The sequence below is a fragment of the Hyla sarda genome, chromosome 3 (genome assembly GCF_029499605.1).
Source record: "Hyla sarda isolate aHylSar1 chromosome 3, aHylSar1.hap1, whole genome shotgun sequence".
NCBI classification, from domain to species: Eukaryota; Metazoa; Chordata; class Amphibia; order Anura; family Hylidae; genus Hyla; species Hyla sarda.
In genome coordinates this window covers 368,885,399-368,901,587 of record NC_079191.1, presented here as the reverse complement: position 1 = coordinate 368,901,587, position 16,189 = coordinate 368,885,399, and the positions used below count along the sequence as shown (strand labels likewise).

Here is a 16,189-nt window from a genome sequence, read left to right as displayed (position 1 = left end):
TTATACTGTGGATAGGGAGTAATATTTTAATTACCGGAGTTACCCTTTAATCTCAGAAGTGGAGAGGTGCTGGCAGTCGTACCCCCACCAATGAGCCAGATGTCAGTATTGTGTCTAGTGGCCAAATAACGTGTCATGTCTATGATCAGTTTGGATCCCTTCAGCAATCCCTTTTCCTTACATATCGCTGATAGGCCCTAGAACAAATGCACTGTGTAAGATAATTTAGAAAACATCACTATCAGTTCAGACATTTTTTCTCTCAGGGGGTTATGGCAAACTATTTCAGACAAAGGAAACCCGGTGTAGAGGCAATTAACCTTATTAACTGTGATGCCCATGTGGCTGATGATAAGTGAATTCTTCTGAACACAGTGTTATTCTCCCGGCTGCTCTGACATTGACGTTTTGTCCTCACAGATTTAATGAGCTGTTTGTTAATGGTCAGTACAAAGCTGCCGCAGTCTGTGCCGCACACAGCCCCCGGGGAATCCTTAGGAACATGGAGACCATGGAGAGATTCAGAGGTAAAGAAGGAAGATGAAACTGCAAAAATACAGCAAATGGAGCAACTTCTGTAATGCAAGCAAGGTTTAGATCTCTAGATTTATCAAATTAATAACGCTGTTTTCTACACTGATGGCAATGAAAACAGTAACAAAGTTGAAGTTTAAAAAGACATTCATACAATTCAGCCTATTACCCTCCAGAAGAAGAGGTAAAGGATAAAAAATTCCTTCCTAACTCTAAATCAGAATCAGACTAAATACCTGGAGCAATGACCCTTTCCCTACAATGTAGTAACTATAACTTGTTATATTTTTACATACCAAATAATCATCCAAGCAGTGGCGGATCCGGAGTCTAGTCACGGCAGGGGCACTATCAGAGTATTTTGTGTTGGCGGACAGAAAATAAGGTGTTGTTTACAGAACTTACAGGCCCCTAGTAGGTCATGCCCCCAGGTAGGTAATGTCCCTAGCTAGAAAGACATGCCCTTTGTAGGCAAATCTCCAAGATAGCTGTCCCGTGTATGAAAACCCATATAAAAGCTGTAGTTCCCATATTAGCTTGGCAGTTAGTCCCCATATTAGCTAGGCAGGAATGTAGTAGATAGTCCCCAACATTAGCTAGCCAGCAGAAGACCCCCATATTAGTAAGGCAGCAGATTGCCCCAACATTAGCTAAGCAGCAGTTCCCCCACATTAGGTAGGCAGCAGATGTCCCCCACATTAGGTAGGCAGCAGATGTCCCCCACTGTCACGGATCGGCAGGCTGGAGGTGGATCCTCTGTGTCAGAGAGGGTTTGGCGTGGACCGTGTTGGTGGACCGGTTCTAAGTAGCTACTGGTTTTCACCAGAGCCCGCCGCAAAGCGGGATGGTCTTGCAGCGGCGGTAGCAACCAGGTCGTATCCACCGGCAACGGCTCAACCTCTCTGACTGCTGAGATAGGCATGGTACAAGGGATAAGGCAAGAGCAAGGTCGGACGTAGCAGAAGGTCAGGGCAGGCAGCAAGGCAGGGGCAACGGCAGGAGGTCTGGAACACAGGCTAGGAACACACAAGGGAACGCTTTCACTAGGCACAAGGGCAACAAGATCCGGCAAGGGAGTGCAGGGGAAGTGAGGTATAAGTAGGGAGTGCACAGGTGGAAACTAATCAGGCTAATTGGGAAGATTGGGCCAGGCACCATCATTGGTGCACTGGCCCTTTAAATCTAGAGAGCTGGCGCGCGCGCGCCCTAGAGAGCGGAGCCGCGCGCGCCAGAGCATGACAGCCGGGGACCGGGACAGGTAAGTGACTTGGGACGCAATTCGCAAGCGGGCGCGTCCCGCTGTGCGAATCGCATCCCCGACGGCCATGACAGTGCAGCGCTCCCGGTCAGCGGGACCGACCGGGGCGCTGCAGGGAGAGAGACGCCGTGAGCGCTCCGGGGAGGAGCGGGGACCCGGAGCGCTCGGCGTAACAGTACCCCCCCCCCTTGGGTCTCCCCCTCTTCTTGGAGCCGGAGAACCTGAGGATAAGACTTTTGTCCAGGATGTTGTCCTCAGGTTCCCAAGATCTCTCCTCTGAGCACTCGACTACAAAGGGTCCAAGATAACGTGGTCCGAGATAAAAACTGGGGACACGGAAGCCGAAATACTTGGCGGAGAGCCACACAAAAATAGGAGGAGCTCTTCTCTTTTTCCCGGCAAGCTTCTTCACCCGGGATGAGGCCAGCATGAGGAATTTCAGAGTCTTCTTCCAGATGGTGGCGAAGCCCCGGGAAACCACATCAACAGCGGGCACACAAGAAGGCGTGGGGGTGGGGAGGGAGGGAAGAGGGTCAAGCCCGGCACGGGGCAGAGTGTCAACAGGACGGGAGCCGTGAGGAGGAGACACAGCATAGTCCAGACAGGCCTTGGGGAGGCCAGGTAAAGGGGGAGACACAGAGGCTTGACTGACGGGACTGGGAGCAGACGTGAGGCACTTTCTGTAGCAAGAAGCACCCCAGCTCCCGATCTCCCCGGTGGTCCAGACAAGGGCAGAGGATGGGGGTTGGAGCCATGGCAGACCGAGGAGGACTTCAGAGGAGCATTTGGGCAAAACAAAAAGTTCCATGCTCAAGAGCAGGGGTTCTGTGCGGTAACGCACAGTGCAGTATAGAAGTAAATCTTCTTTCTTCCTGCGGCGAGTCCTCTCTTCAGGGGTCAGGCGGGACCGATCCACTTGCATAGCCTCCTCGGCGGGAGGCACAGGGGTGGATTGCAAAGGATACTGTGAGAGAGGTGCTCCGAGCGGTGTGGCACATGGCAGGGCCTTCCCAGGCAGGAGACCACGGCAGAGTCTAGAGTCCCCATCAAATTTGTCCGGCAGGGACAAGCAGGGGTTAGGAGCGGCCGGTCGCTGCGGAGGAGTTGCAGGAGCCGGCGGAGGAGATGGTTGTTGCTGTTGCAGCTGCTGTGTCTGTGACTGAAGTTGCTGTATCTGCGGCAGCAGCTGCTGTATCTGTGACTGAAGTTGCTGTGTCACGGTGGTCAAGTATGCCAGCTGGTGATTTCGTTGGGTGATCATTAAGGATTGCTGGGCAATCACCGTGGAAATGTCGGCAAGACTTGACAGCGGCACCTCAGCGGAATCCATGGCCGGATCTACTGTCACGGATCGGCAGGCTGGAGGTGGATCCTCTGTGTCAGAGAGGGTTTGGCGTGGACCGTGTTGGTGGACCGGTTCTAAGTAGCTACTGGTTTTCACCAGAGCCCGCCGCAAAGCGGGATGGTCTTGCAGCGGCGGTAGCAACCAGGTCGTATCCACCGGCAACGGCTCAACCTCTCTGACTGCTGAGATAGGCATGGTACAAGGGATAAGGCAAGAGCAAGGTCGGACGTAGCAGAAGGTCAGGGCAGGCAGCAAGGATCGTAGTCAGGGGCAACGGCAGGAGGTCTGGAACACAGGCTAGGAACACACAAGGGAACGCTTTCACTAGGCACAAGGGCAACAAGATCCGACAAGGGAGTGCAGGGGAAGTGAGGTATAAGTAGGGAGTGCACAGGTGGAAACTAATCAGGCTAATTGGGAAGATTGGGCCAGGCACCATCATTGGTGCACTGGCCCTTTAAATCTAGAGAGCTGGCGCGCGCGCGCCCTAGAGAGCGGAGCCGCGCGCGCCAGAGCATGACAGCCGGGGACCGGGACAGGTAAGTGACTCGGGACGCGATTCGCAAGCGGGCGCGTCCCGCTGTGCGAATCGCATCCCCGACGGCCATGACAGTGCAGCGCTCCCGGTCAGCGGGACCGACCGGGGCGCTGCAGGGAGAGAGACGCCGTGAGCGCTCCGGGGAGGAGCGGGGACCCGGAGCGCTCGGCGTAACACCCACATTAGGTAGGCAGCAGGTAGGCAGCTCTGTTGAACCCCCCCCCTTGGACTGCTATTGCTTCCAGGACCATTTTGCACTAATAAGTCTGGCAGAGAGTTCCACAGTTCCCTTCTATGTTAGCATATAAACCTTCTTCCTTCAGATATAGAGCATGCTAATTGTTCTAGATATAATCTTGGGTTTAAGTAGATTGTGGGTGAGATCTTTTTACTGCACCTTGATATATTTATACACAGTTATTAGCTCACCCTTCAGACTATTTTTTTTCTAAACTAAATAATCCTAAAATGATGCTATACATTCATAGCCTGCATCATAGTCCCCAACAGACATATATCATGTTGGCTTATCGGGTTCACATTATGAAGAAGACTCGTGTACCCACAAGCAAAAGGCCAGTCTTTACAAATCTGCCTATTTTGTTCACTGAATAGTAGACAAGTGTCAGCTCAACTGTGATGGTGATGGTGGTGCAGGTGGTGGCATCAAAGCCAATAATAGCAGCAGTACGAAGATCCCAGTCCTTAACAAGTTGGATGCAATAACTAAAGTGTTCCTTACCCATCCGGTCATAGTGGTACAGACAGTATGCATTTTGGCGCAGCAAACTTTGCTCAGTTGACAGCCTGCTACGCTCAATGCATAAAAGAATCTAACATCTTGCATATGTGATTTGAGAGCTGGAAGTTGGCCAGTTAGGGCTCTGAAAAAGTAAAAATGTATTTTGCCAGCAATGTTGGGCATTTTTTATCATATGTTTATTTATTTGATTTCACTCTCCCAAAAATTATCCAATTTTCTGTCCCCATTGTTTTTTCAGCTGTTGTAGTTGGTAAGGATGATGTTTCTCCTTTGATGATGTTTTTCGAAGCTCTTATGGAATCCAGCAGCTTAGCCAAGCATCCTGTTAATGCAGCTCTTACACTGGAGGCTATACAGTGTGCTCTGTCCTTTGAGAAGATGGAGCTTGTTGTTCACTGGGTAACCCAACAAAGGTAAGTCTTATATATTATCATCTTATAAGGAACACATGTTGTATGTTTAGAAAACCCATATTGAAGAATTACAAAAAAATGGACCACACATCCAGTTTTACAGCGGTATTTTGATGATGAGCAAAAGGATCAAACATTAGTACACTTCTCGATCTGTCCACACCCACTTGTCCCAGTAAAGCCCCCATACAAAATATAAAAAAGTGAATGGCCAACTGTCTAATGCACATGAGCAGTCTGGTAGCGCCTTACCTTTGTCGCATGTGTATGGATATGTTAAGTCTCTATTATGTGCAGTACCACATTACAACCGCCAAAACCACTACAGGGGAGCAACTCAGCAGCCCGTTTGGTTCCCCTAAGGTTAGGGTCACACATAGCGTATTTTAGGCTGCGTATTTCAAAGCTAACAAAGTCTGTGGATGTTTGTTATTACTTTCATAGAGTTTTCTAGCACAGAAATATGAAGCGTACTTCAAATCTGAAATACACAGCATAAAATATGTAAATGTTACATGTGACCCTACCATAAAAGTGTCATGTTCTTGTGGCAGCTGCCAGAGCTTGATGTTCTTAATGAATAATACCATCATTCCACTACTAAATAATACCACCACTGCAGGCTATACATTACTACCATAATTTTACCAAATAAAACACGCTATACATGGGCATATATTCCTCTATACAGTGATTATATATTTGCAGTCCATATAATTACAGTGCAGTTACATCCAGGGACTACATGTGACATATTCTCTTATTGAGGACTTTCACCTTCCCTATTCTCTATCCGCTACACCGCCATGATGACTTTTTCCAGTTACAAGGTGTCTCTGCAGTTTCCCATGCCAATATGTTTGACTCCTTGCTTCTCCAGCACCCTCCCCACCTATTCTCCACCCTTAACGCATCCTGCTGCCCATCCTGTGCCTGCTGCTGTCCCACAGTGCCACCCTAATTGTAGTATTTGCAGTAATCCACAATGTGTGAACACAGTCTTAGGGAGATGGGGTGCACTGTGATAAATGATGCCAAAGGCAGAGGAGCACACAGAAAAAGGAAAAATCTAAGTAACACTGAAATGACATCAGCACACTAAATTTATTAATGCAATTGAACAATTCTTTATTATACACAAACAACCCGCTGCAAACACCACAGTTGTTGTGCTAGGGAGGGAACAATAATAAAACCAATTAAAATAGGCTCACTGAGAGCCTGAGCACACCCTAGGGAGGGGCCATGAACCCCCTCTCCTAGAAACTGGCGCCCGTCCAATATTGCTAGCTGATATTCATCTCTATCCAGGTTATATACACAACATAGATACAATATGTAAACAGGACAACACAGGGAATGAAAAATGACTATATGTCTTAATTGTAGTAAACAGCAATACCAATAATAGCAGCAGTTACGCCTCCAATTCCCAACTAGTATTGCTACAATCCCATTATACTTGCAGCCATATAAAGTGCATAGGAAACAAGTGTCCCAGACTGAATGGAGAAGCCAGATGATTGATGGTGTACAGATAAGGACGAGCCCACAGGAGGCCCCACGCGTTCCATCGCTGCCAAGGCGACTTCCTCAGGGCTGTTGTCAGAGGCAGAGAAGCAGACAGGCAGTAAATGCAGCAGGTGCTGCAATCTCACAGATTTTGCAATAGTCTGTTGTGAAATTATATGTTCTTCAACAGCTCTGGGAGGGAAGTAGGTAGGGTGGGAGGACTGAGAGTTAAGAGTTAAGGGAAAGCGATGCATTCTGGCAATTTTAGTTCTGCCCAACTGGGGAGCACAACCACAATTAAGACCCCCCCCCAAAAAAAAAATAGATTTTAGGGGGATTTTAGAACTGAGGCAAATAAGTAAGCAGTGATATATGCTTCTGCAGTTTGTTTTTTTTAACCTGAAGTCAGAGTACCCCTTTGCACAATGGGTCATTTTTTATAGACTGGATGGCTGTTTTACATTTTACACATTTCAAAATCAGGAATGGGCAGTGGCATTACTTGCCTTTTTTAGCAGGTGCACTAACAGGTAAAGGAATCCTAAAATGATACATTCATTTCTGATATATATATTATAATTTTAGAGCAGCAAATCACACGAAAAAGGATAAACTCATCTTCATTTTACACCGTACAGTCAAGGCTTTTTAAAGGGGTGAACATTTTTTTTTAAATCAACTGGTGCCAGAAAGTTAAACAGATTAGTAAATTACTTCTATTAAAAAATCTTTACCCTTCCAGTACTTTTAAGCAGCTGTATGTTACAGAGGAAATTCTTTTCTTTTTGAATTTCTTTTTTGTCTTGTCCACAGTGCTCTCTGCTGACACATGATGCCTGTATCAGGAACTGTCCAGAGCAGGAGAAAATCCCCATAGCAAATTGGACAGTTCCTGATACGGGCATTAGGTGTCAGCAGAGAGCACTGTGGACAAGACAAAAAAGGAATTCAAAAAGAAAAGAATTTCCTCTGTAACATACAGCTGCTTAAAAGTACTGGAAGGGTAAAGATTTTTTAATAGAAGTCATTTACAAATCTGTTTAACTTTCTGTCAGGAGTTGATTTAAAAAAAAAAAATGTTTTCCACCAAAGTACCCCTTTAAGAATTAAGTCTGATTTACATAAGTAATTGTGTTGGTGACATCTCTGTTCCAGGATAACATTTTCTGAAACTCTTGGGGATGTAATTCTGGATTACGGAGACAGAGAGCCATACCACAAGGTCACATGCCTGGCACTGGCTCAGCTCATCTACCGAAAATGTTCTAGCCTGCGGAAGGCTGCTCTCTCTATGTGCTTACAAGGTCAGATCCAAGGAGCCCTTGACTACACTTATCAGAGCAAGCGCTTTTTATTAGGTAATGCATTTTTATTCCATTTTTTTTTTTTAACTACAGAGTTTAAAAAAGAATAGAATAGTACATCATCCACTTCTGCTCACTAGATAATATATTATTTTGTGAGGCTAATATACTGAAGCCAGTAAGGAGATAAATTCACTGTCATGAACTTGACAATCTGGACATTCCCATCAAGATGCTCATCCAGCCGTCATGTTCCTTTGAACTTGCCTGGCTTTTTTGGGAGAAACATGGTTGTCCCATAAACAGTAGTGGAGTATTCAGTGCAGTGTACAAAGCATCCTACCAAAAAATTCTAAACTAGAATCTGGGGGAGAGCCTGGCAAGTGCTGGGTTTTCCTGCACCCTAGGCTGGTCAGGAGAATTAGCTGGCCAACCATGAATATCCAGGTCATACATTTATGGCAGTGTTTTCCAATCAATGTGTCTCCAGCTGTTGCAAAACTACAACTCCCAGCATGCCCGGACAGCCTTTGGCTGTCCAGGCATGTTGGGAGTTGTAGTTCTGCAACAGCTGGAGACACACTGTTTGGAAAACACTAGTTTATGACATACCCTAGCAATTAATATGGAGGGAGAACCCTACTGTTTCTTACAAAACAATAAATTACCCAAAGTCATGCTAAAGCTTTCTCTTTAATTAGGTTGTCTTTCCAAGGCTTTTTCATTAATGGCCATTTCTCATAATTAAAGTATTAAAGTAAAGTATAATTAGAGTATTAAAGAGCAAAAAATGGTTTTTCAAAAAACATAGCCAGCCTGTCTGCTTAAAAAAAAAAAAAAAAAAAGAAAGAAAATCCTATACTCACCTCACTGGGTCCCTGTAGCCTCCAGTATCGCAGCTGCTCACGAGCTCTGTTGCGCTCCACATCCTGGTGCCAGGGCCCAATATGTCACATTACAAATCAGCCAATCACTGGCCACAGTGGTGTCCCACCTTAGCCAGTGATTGGTTGAGCAGCACTGATGTTGTGGGCCCCAGCACCAGGAAGTGTAGCACAGTAGAGATCTGGAGCAGCGATACCGGAGGCCACAAGACCCTGTGAGGTGAGTATAATTTTTTTTTTTTGTTTTTGTTTAAAGCATACCTGTCATATCACAGAAAAAAATTTCACTAGGTCATTTAGATGCTGTCCAGTTTCTATATATAGATCACAAATCCCTCTGATCTGCTGCTCACTCATTCTTGTATTTACTGCTCAGGAAGGGGCATGTCCGAGGCAAGCACTGAGTCCGCCCTCACTCACTATGCATTCACCTCCTCCCTGAGTCTGCTGTGAGCTGCAGAACAGAGGGATTTGTGAGGCAAATGCAGAAGCTAGGCACATAAAAAAGATATTGAAAGCATATGCATGACCTAGTGAGTAACATATATAAGCATTATTTTTCTGTGATATGACAGGTATGCTTAAAAAAAATATATAAAAAATATACTCACCTTACAGGGTTCCTGTGGCCTCTGGTATCGCTGCTCCAGATCTCTACTGTGCTACACTTCCTGGTGCTGGGGCCCACAACATCAGTGCTGCCCAGCCAATCACTGGATAAGGTGGGACATCGCTGTGGCCAGTGATTGGCTGAGTTGTAATGTAATATCTCATAATATCATATGCAGTGTCTGTACACGTTAAACATACCTTCTTATTATGGTCCTTATCTATAAACACCTAAATATTTCTTTCCATACAGAAGACTACTTGTTCTTGCTTAAAAAGTGCCCCACTGCAGAACTCATCAATGGCTTGACCAAAGAGTGGAACGGTAAACCGGCAGTACTGTCTGTAGGGCAGGCGGTGCTATCCCTGCTCTGCACTGATCATAAGGAGTATGGATTTCAGCTGCTGGAGAGCATATATCAGTGTGGAGAAGGTGAGTCCCAAAACAAGAGGCAAGGTGTAACCATAGAGGATGCAGGGGGTACCAGGAGCCTGAGGGACCCATAAGGTCTATCTTTTCTAAAGGAGTAGACCAGTACTATCAATGAAGCATTATAGCTGGGGGCCCCATAACAGTTTTTGCATTGGGGACATGCATCTTAAAGGCGTACTCTGGTGAAAAACATTTTTTTAAGTCAACTGGTGCCAGAAGGTTAAACAGATTTGTAAATAACTTCTATTTAAAAATTTTTAACCCTTCCAGTACTTGTCAGCTGCTGTATACTACAGAGGAAGTTCTTTTATTTTTAAATTTATTTTCTGTCTGACCACAGTGCTCTCTGCTGACACCTCTGTCTGTCTCAGGAACTGTCCAGAGTAGGAGCAAATTCCCATAGCAAACCTCTACTGCTTTTGACAGTTCCTGAGACAGACAGAGGTGTCAGCAGAGAGCATTGGGGTCAGACAAAAAAGAAAATAACTTCCTGTGGAGCATACAGAAGCTGATAAGTACTGGAAGGATTAATATTTTTATATAGAAGTAATTTACAAATCTGTTTAACTTTGTGGCACCAGTTGATTTAAAAAAAATAGTTTTTCACCGGAGTACTTCTTTAACGTTACGCCAGCAAGAGTCCTTATACTACCAGGCAAAGAATAGAAAAAGTTTATCTTTTGATCTACGCTATGCTGCCCTAGAACTTATATCTGAATATGCACATTTTTAATAACTGTTAAGAGGGTCATTGAGAATAAAGCGGATAAGGATATGTTTACACCTGTGGTGTAAATCCCATTAGAAGCGACGGACTCCATTCAAGTCAGTGAGGTCTATCGAAAGCCATCCATGTCTGGCATGTAGGGGAATCCAGAAGTTCTGTAATGTTTGTTATTCGGTTACTGTGTTGGAGCAGGACAATTAAAATTGAAATGCAGGTGTGAACACAGCCTAAGGGTCCTATTATACAGAGCTAATGCAGTGGTGACCTTATGGATGTCCCTCCTGATGTGGTATCTGTGGCCATCTGGATCCTTAAAAAACCATGAATATAACCTTAATGAGCTATATATCAGGAAATTATCTTCAGTACTGTCACCATCACCTGTATTCAGTAAATGTTAAAGGGGGTACTCCAGTGGAAAATTATTTTTTTCAGATCAACTGGTACCAGAAAGAAACAGATTTGTAAATGACTTCTATTTAAAAATCTTAATCCTGGGGCGTAACGCCACTGAAGATGGCTGCTTAGTTCTAGTGCTCCCAGACCACGAGGCCCTCTGCCTGCTATAACCAGCCCTGACTTCATGCCACCCTATAGGGGAAACCTCCAGGAGAACCCCCCAAAAGATCCTCAGCTGCCCGCCTCCGGTGCCTGGCAACATCCGGAGATACCTGCACTTCCGGTCGGCTCCCTCCATGGACGTCCCGCCAGCCATTACAGGGCATGCCGCAGGCTTGTGATCCCGCTCTGAGCCTCCGCCATCACTGCCGCAGGTGTTGTGCGGGACCTCCTTAAGCCCACAGCTCTCAGACTGCCACATGGTGGAGGAGGACTCTACCATCCCTCCCCTGCTTTTTTCACCTCTTGGCCCCCTTTTCTCTAGGCCTCCAAACTCCCCATCGCCCTCCTGGGCGGCCATTGTGAAAGGCCCACTCACACAGCCCCCTCCCACCACGGGTCTGCCTGCTGCCTCCCAGACCTCTCTGGACTCTCCCCAGGGCTCTCTGACAACCACCCTGGATTGGGCCTCTCCACCTCCCTCACTGAGGCTACCTGGGAGGAAGATCCTGCATGTCACCTTGGAGGCCATTTTTTAACTTATCCTGGGTGAACCTCCATCCAACAAAATTAAGTTGGATAGAGCCCACCGAGCCCTCTGCCCTAATTCCTCCAATGGCCCTTCTAGAGATGTCATTTGTTGCGTGAATGACTTTGAACTGAAGGAAACTATCATGGCCCGCTCCTTGCAAAATTTTTACTTTAACGGAGCACCTATCCAGCTCTACCAAGAGCTCTCATGGATCACCCTCAGGAAGCGACGTCTGCTCCAACTCCTGCTGACTGTCCTCCGGGAACACCATGTTCCCTATTGCTGGAACTTCCCTTTTGCCTTGCATGCCCGCAGAGATGGACGCTCTGCAGTTCTTCGCTCCTACTCTGATATCCCCTCTTTCTGCTCTGCCCTGGACATTCCTACCCCTCAAGTGGTGGTCTCTCCGTCCACCCCCTCCCCTCCCTCCAGTGTGGCAACCGGTCCGCAATCGGCGGTCCAGAGGGCAAAAGAAACAGGCCCCCCCTGGGCGCCGTGACCCCCCTCCTTCTCCATCGTGAGATGGTGTCTGGACATTTGGGGGGGTTATCCCTACGCCTGTGGAACTTTATTGTTCTTCTGTTCTCCCCTGGGTCACTTCTCGACTTATTGTTATGTTACCTGCTTTCTGCTGTTGAGTAATTATTGCTGATGTATTTTCTAACCATGTTAGCGGTCATAACTTTTGCTTCCTTTAGCAGGGCCTCGTGGGTGGAGCCTCTCTGACCCGGTTTATATCTTCGGGTAGTCGTTCTCTCATCTCCCCACTGAGGCCTTACCAATAGGAAAGGTATTTTGGAGGCTCTCTTACCTCCTTTCTGATACCGTTTTGTGCCTCTTCTTTGACCAAGTGGTCACTGGTTTATCATGACTTGTTGTTTTACTGTTGTGTTGTGTATGTCTGTCTTGTCTTGCCCTGTTGGGTTCGTTTTGTCCCCCCCTCTTGTGTCGTCCCTTTTTTTTTTCTCCTCTTTCTCCAAAGGTTCCCTGAGGTGGCCATTTTCTCCCTTGATCCCCTTTCTTGTCGTTGGCGCTGCTGGATGGGGGTAGTTCCTGACTGTGTATGGGTGAGTGCTTTCTCCGCCTCTTGTTTTCTCGCTCTTGTCCCCTACAAATTTCTTCTTCCTATGCTGACCCTCTGGGACGCTGTGTTATAGTTGAGGGCTCCCTAGGTGGTAAACCCTTGCTTCTCTGCAACATTTATGCACCTAACTCCTCCCAAATCCCTTTTTTGTGCCAGGTCCTTGCTCAGTTACACAAGTACCTCCCCTCGGCCTGGCTTTTTGGCGGCGACTTTAATCTTATTTTTTCCTCCCTTCATGGATCGCCACTCCCCGTTTGGTAGTCACACACCCCATCCCCCCCGCCTAATTGCACTTCGCCTCCTCAGTTCGGTGTCTGATACGTTCCTCTGCCCTATATGACCTGTGGTGCATTAACCACCCAAATAAGTCCTTTTTATCTCATTCACATAAGCTGCACACCCATATAGATTATTTCTTTGGTAATCTGCCCATGGTTGGCATGCTTTCTGCTGCCTCGCTTGACCCTATCTCCAGGTCTGATCATAGTCCAGTCCTCCTCTCTTTCTCCCCTTTCTCTTCCTCTCCCCGGCACTGCCATTGGCAGCATAATGATTCCCTGCTTAAATCTCTGCCCTCCTGGGACTTGATCAGGGCTGGTATTGTTGACTACTTTGCTCTTAACCAGGGATCAGTCTCCTCTCAGCAACCAATCAGATCGCTTTTTCCATTTTTTTAAATAGACCTGTGAAAAATGAAAGAAACAATATGATTGGTTGCTATGGACAACTGCACCACTCTTCCCCTACACAGGTTTTGATATATCTCACCCTATGTCTTTTTCCCGTTATGTATGGGGGTATTGCTCCAGAAAGTTTAAGCTTTTTTCTTCTCTTTCTCCTCTACAGTCCTTTCTCTATCATCCTGCGTTCCCTTCGGGTTTAACCTCCTGCATGGTTAGGGAGTGGGGTGGTAGGGGCTCTTCTGTTGGGCTGATGTTGTAGATCCTCTTTCCCGCTCTTTACTGTCTTTTTAGGATCTGGTTTCTAGGCATGGTCTTCCCTCATCCGAACGGCTTCATTATGTCCAGCTTAGACATTATATGTCTTCTGCATTGGGAACTAATGTGGTTACTTTACCAACGACTTTTGAACATCTGTGCTGCTCTGGCCCACAGACGATAGGCCTTATTTCTGATATCTATTCTATTCTTAGTGCTCTTTCGGATGGGGGTCCTCCGTCTCACTGGTATACGAGTCATTGGGAGGAGGCCTTGGACACCGCTATAACGCTCCCTTAGTGGCAGATTATCTGGGAAAGAGCCTCTAAGGCCTCCACAGCCTATAAAGAAACACAGTATAAAATGCTCATGAGGTGGTATCATAACCCTGAATTGCTAAATAAACTGAACCCAGACATTCCTCCTCAGTGCTGGTGTTGTGGGGCTGGGCTGGGTACAGTCTTCCATAATTTCTGGCCTTGTCCTCTGATTACTCCTTACTGGGAAATGGTGAGACACTTGGTGTCTGATGTGTTGGGGGTCCTGGTTCCCTTGGATCCTCTTGTTTACTTATTGCATCTTTCCAGTAGGGCCTTATCTAAGCGGCCTTTCAAGTTGTTTATGCAAATTGTTCTGGCAGTCAAAACCCTCATTGCTAAGTGTTGGAAGCAAACCCTTCCCCCATCTGAGATGGATCTTCTGGGGAGCATTGGGGAGATCAGATCTCTCGAGTCCCTCACCGCCTCTCTTAACAATACCTCGCCTCTCTTTCTTTCTGTCTGGGAACCCTGGGACCGCTTCTCTGATAGACAACCTCCTTAGTTCTGTTATATTTTTCCAACTTTGTCTTTAGTTTCCTTCTTCCTCTCTCTAAACCCCCCTCCCCCCCTCTTTTTCTCTTGTTTTTCTCCCCCCTTGTAATTCCTTGTCTAAGTGGTGTGTGTTTTGTCTATTTATGTTTGTCGAGTTTTTGTGATTTTTACATAAAGGTATGTTCTGGCTCCTAGAGGGCCTTTTGGGGCGATTTATTTTTTATCCTATGCTGGATTCAAGCGGAGTTTGCCTGTTGTGGGCCGCATGGGCGGAACACTTAGGGTCCTTTACATTATGGTTGGCTTCATTATTGGCCCTCATATGTTACTTTATTACTTTGTTTTGTTTGGAATTCTTGCTGGATTCTTTTCATTGTATTGTAAAACTAAAAAAAAATCTTAATCCTTCCAGTACCTATCAGCTGCTGTATGCTCTAGAAGAAGTTCTTAGGAACTGTCCAGAGTAGAAGCATATCCCCATAGCAAACCTTTCCTGCTCTGGACAGTTCCTAACAACAGTGTGGACTGTGCAGCGGAATCCCATTGACAGCAATGGGATTCTGCTGAACCGGAATTTCCAAGTGTAATTTCAAAGCGGAATTACAGTCGTAAATTCTGTAGTGTGAACTGAAATGGAACAAATATCGCAGGGAACAGTACTACGTGAGGGTGTCCTAATCACAGAAACAGCAAACAATGCATAAAAACATAAGAAAGCCTAAAAGGAAAGCAAACAACACTTGTATGCCACGTGTAGGGCCAGACCCATGTATACCTACCCTGTTTGATGCTTCATCAGGGAACGCCCAATAAGCATCCAACAGTGGAACGTGCGTTGGAGTAAGTATACATTGGTCTTGCCCTACACATTACGTACAAGTGTTGCTTGTATTAGGCAATTTAGGCGTTCTTATCTTTTTATGAATTGTTTGGTGTTTCTGTGAATAGGATACGCTTATGCAGTACAGTTCCCTGCAGTATTTGTTTTATTCCAGTCATCGGAGGCCAGAAGAAGCGCATGCCTATGCGTGTAACCGCCGGCAGTTGCCTCTGAATTTTTTCAATTTTTTCTTCACTGGAGTACCCCTTTAAATCCCCATAAGTACCAGGTAATGAATGGAAAGAATTGATCTAATTGAAATGAAGGTACTGCAGTTACTTCTGCCATACGTGTCTTCATAATGAGAAGCCTGAGGTTACTGAGTATAAAAAAGGGCAAATGTATTAACCCTACATGACTCCAACATCTCCATAGTGAACATTCCCAGAGCTCATCTTATGGAAAATATTCTGTATAATGTTGAAAAGAGCTTGCAGCAATGGTCAATGAGGCTTCCACTATATGGAGGGTTATTACCTCTGATCTTACATCTTAATATGTTAAAAGCATATAAATATAATTGATGCTGTTATTATTAGTATTATTCTTATGCATCTGTCTTTCTATATTCAAGTCATTTAATCTATCCTTTTATATATGAAGCTGCTTTGGAGCAAGTCATCCTCAATGACGTTGTCTGCACCCCCGAAGGCTGGGTAGAAATTGCAGAGGAATGTTCCAACAATGACTACAGGCAGCTGTCTGAGAAGATCAAATCTATCGTCATATCACAAGATGGAGTTGTGGAGATTTCCTCCAAGGATGAGGATGCAAAAATGATGGAGCATGTCTTTTTGTAATGCCTGCTGTGTGCCAGTAGAGGGAGCACTAGCACTAACATGCCAGCATACAGGTTTGGTTGTTTGTCTTTTCTCCCAGCTTAGATAGCGGTATTCTTGTAAGGGAATGTAGCTGTAGACATTCTGTCTAAATTTAATTGCAAATTTTGTATACAAAGCTATTAAAATGGTACAGTATGATACTGCATAAGTTTTTATTAAGTCACTGATTTAAAATTCTGCCTACATTTTAGCCAGGCTTTCTCAGATCTAGCTTTTGATTCAG

General features: G+C 45.8%; 1 protein-coding gene across 4 annotated transcripts in view; it reads left to right on the top strand.

Moving 5' to 3' along the window:
* Nucleotides 1-16,165, top strand: part of CLHC1 (clathrin heavy chain linker domain containing 1) — a 36,639-nt gene extending 20,474 nt beyond the window's left edge. For all 4 annotated transcript variants that reach the window (XM_056567767.1, XM_056567764.1, XM_056567766.1 and 1 more), the window contains 5 exons: nucleotides 421-527; nucleotides 4,677-4,851; nucleotides 7,519-7,721; nucleotides 9,414-9,593; nucleotides 15,728-16,165. In XM_056567767.1, coding sequence (XP_056423742.1) covers nucleotides 421-527; nucleotides 4,677-4,851; nucleotides 7,519-7,721; nucleotides 9,414-9,593; nucleotides 15,728-15,924 — 862 coding nt within the window. In that variant the 3' untranslated portion in view covers nucleotides 15,925-16,165. The remainder of the gene's footprint in view (nucleotides 1-420; nucleotides 528-4,676; nucleotides 4,852-7,518; nucleotides 7,722-9,413; nucleotides 9,594-15,727) is intronic.
* Nucleotides 16,166-16,189: the final 24 nt, after the last annotated feature.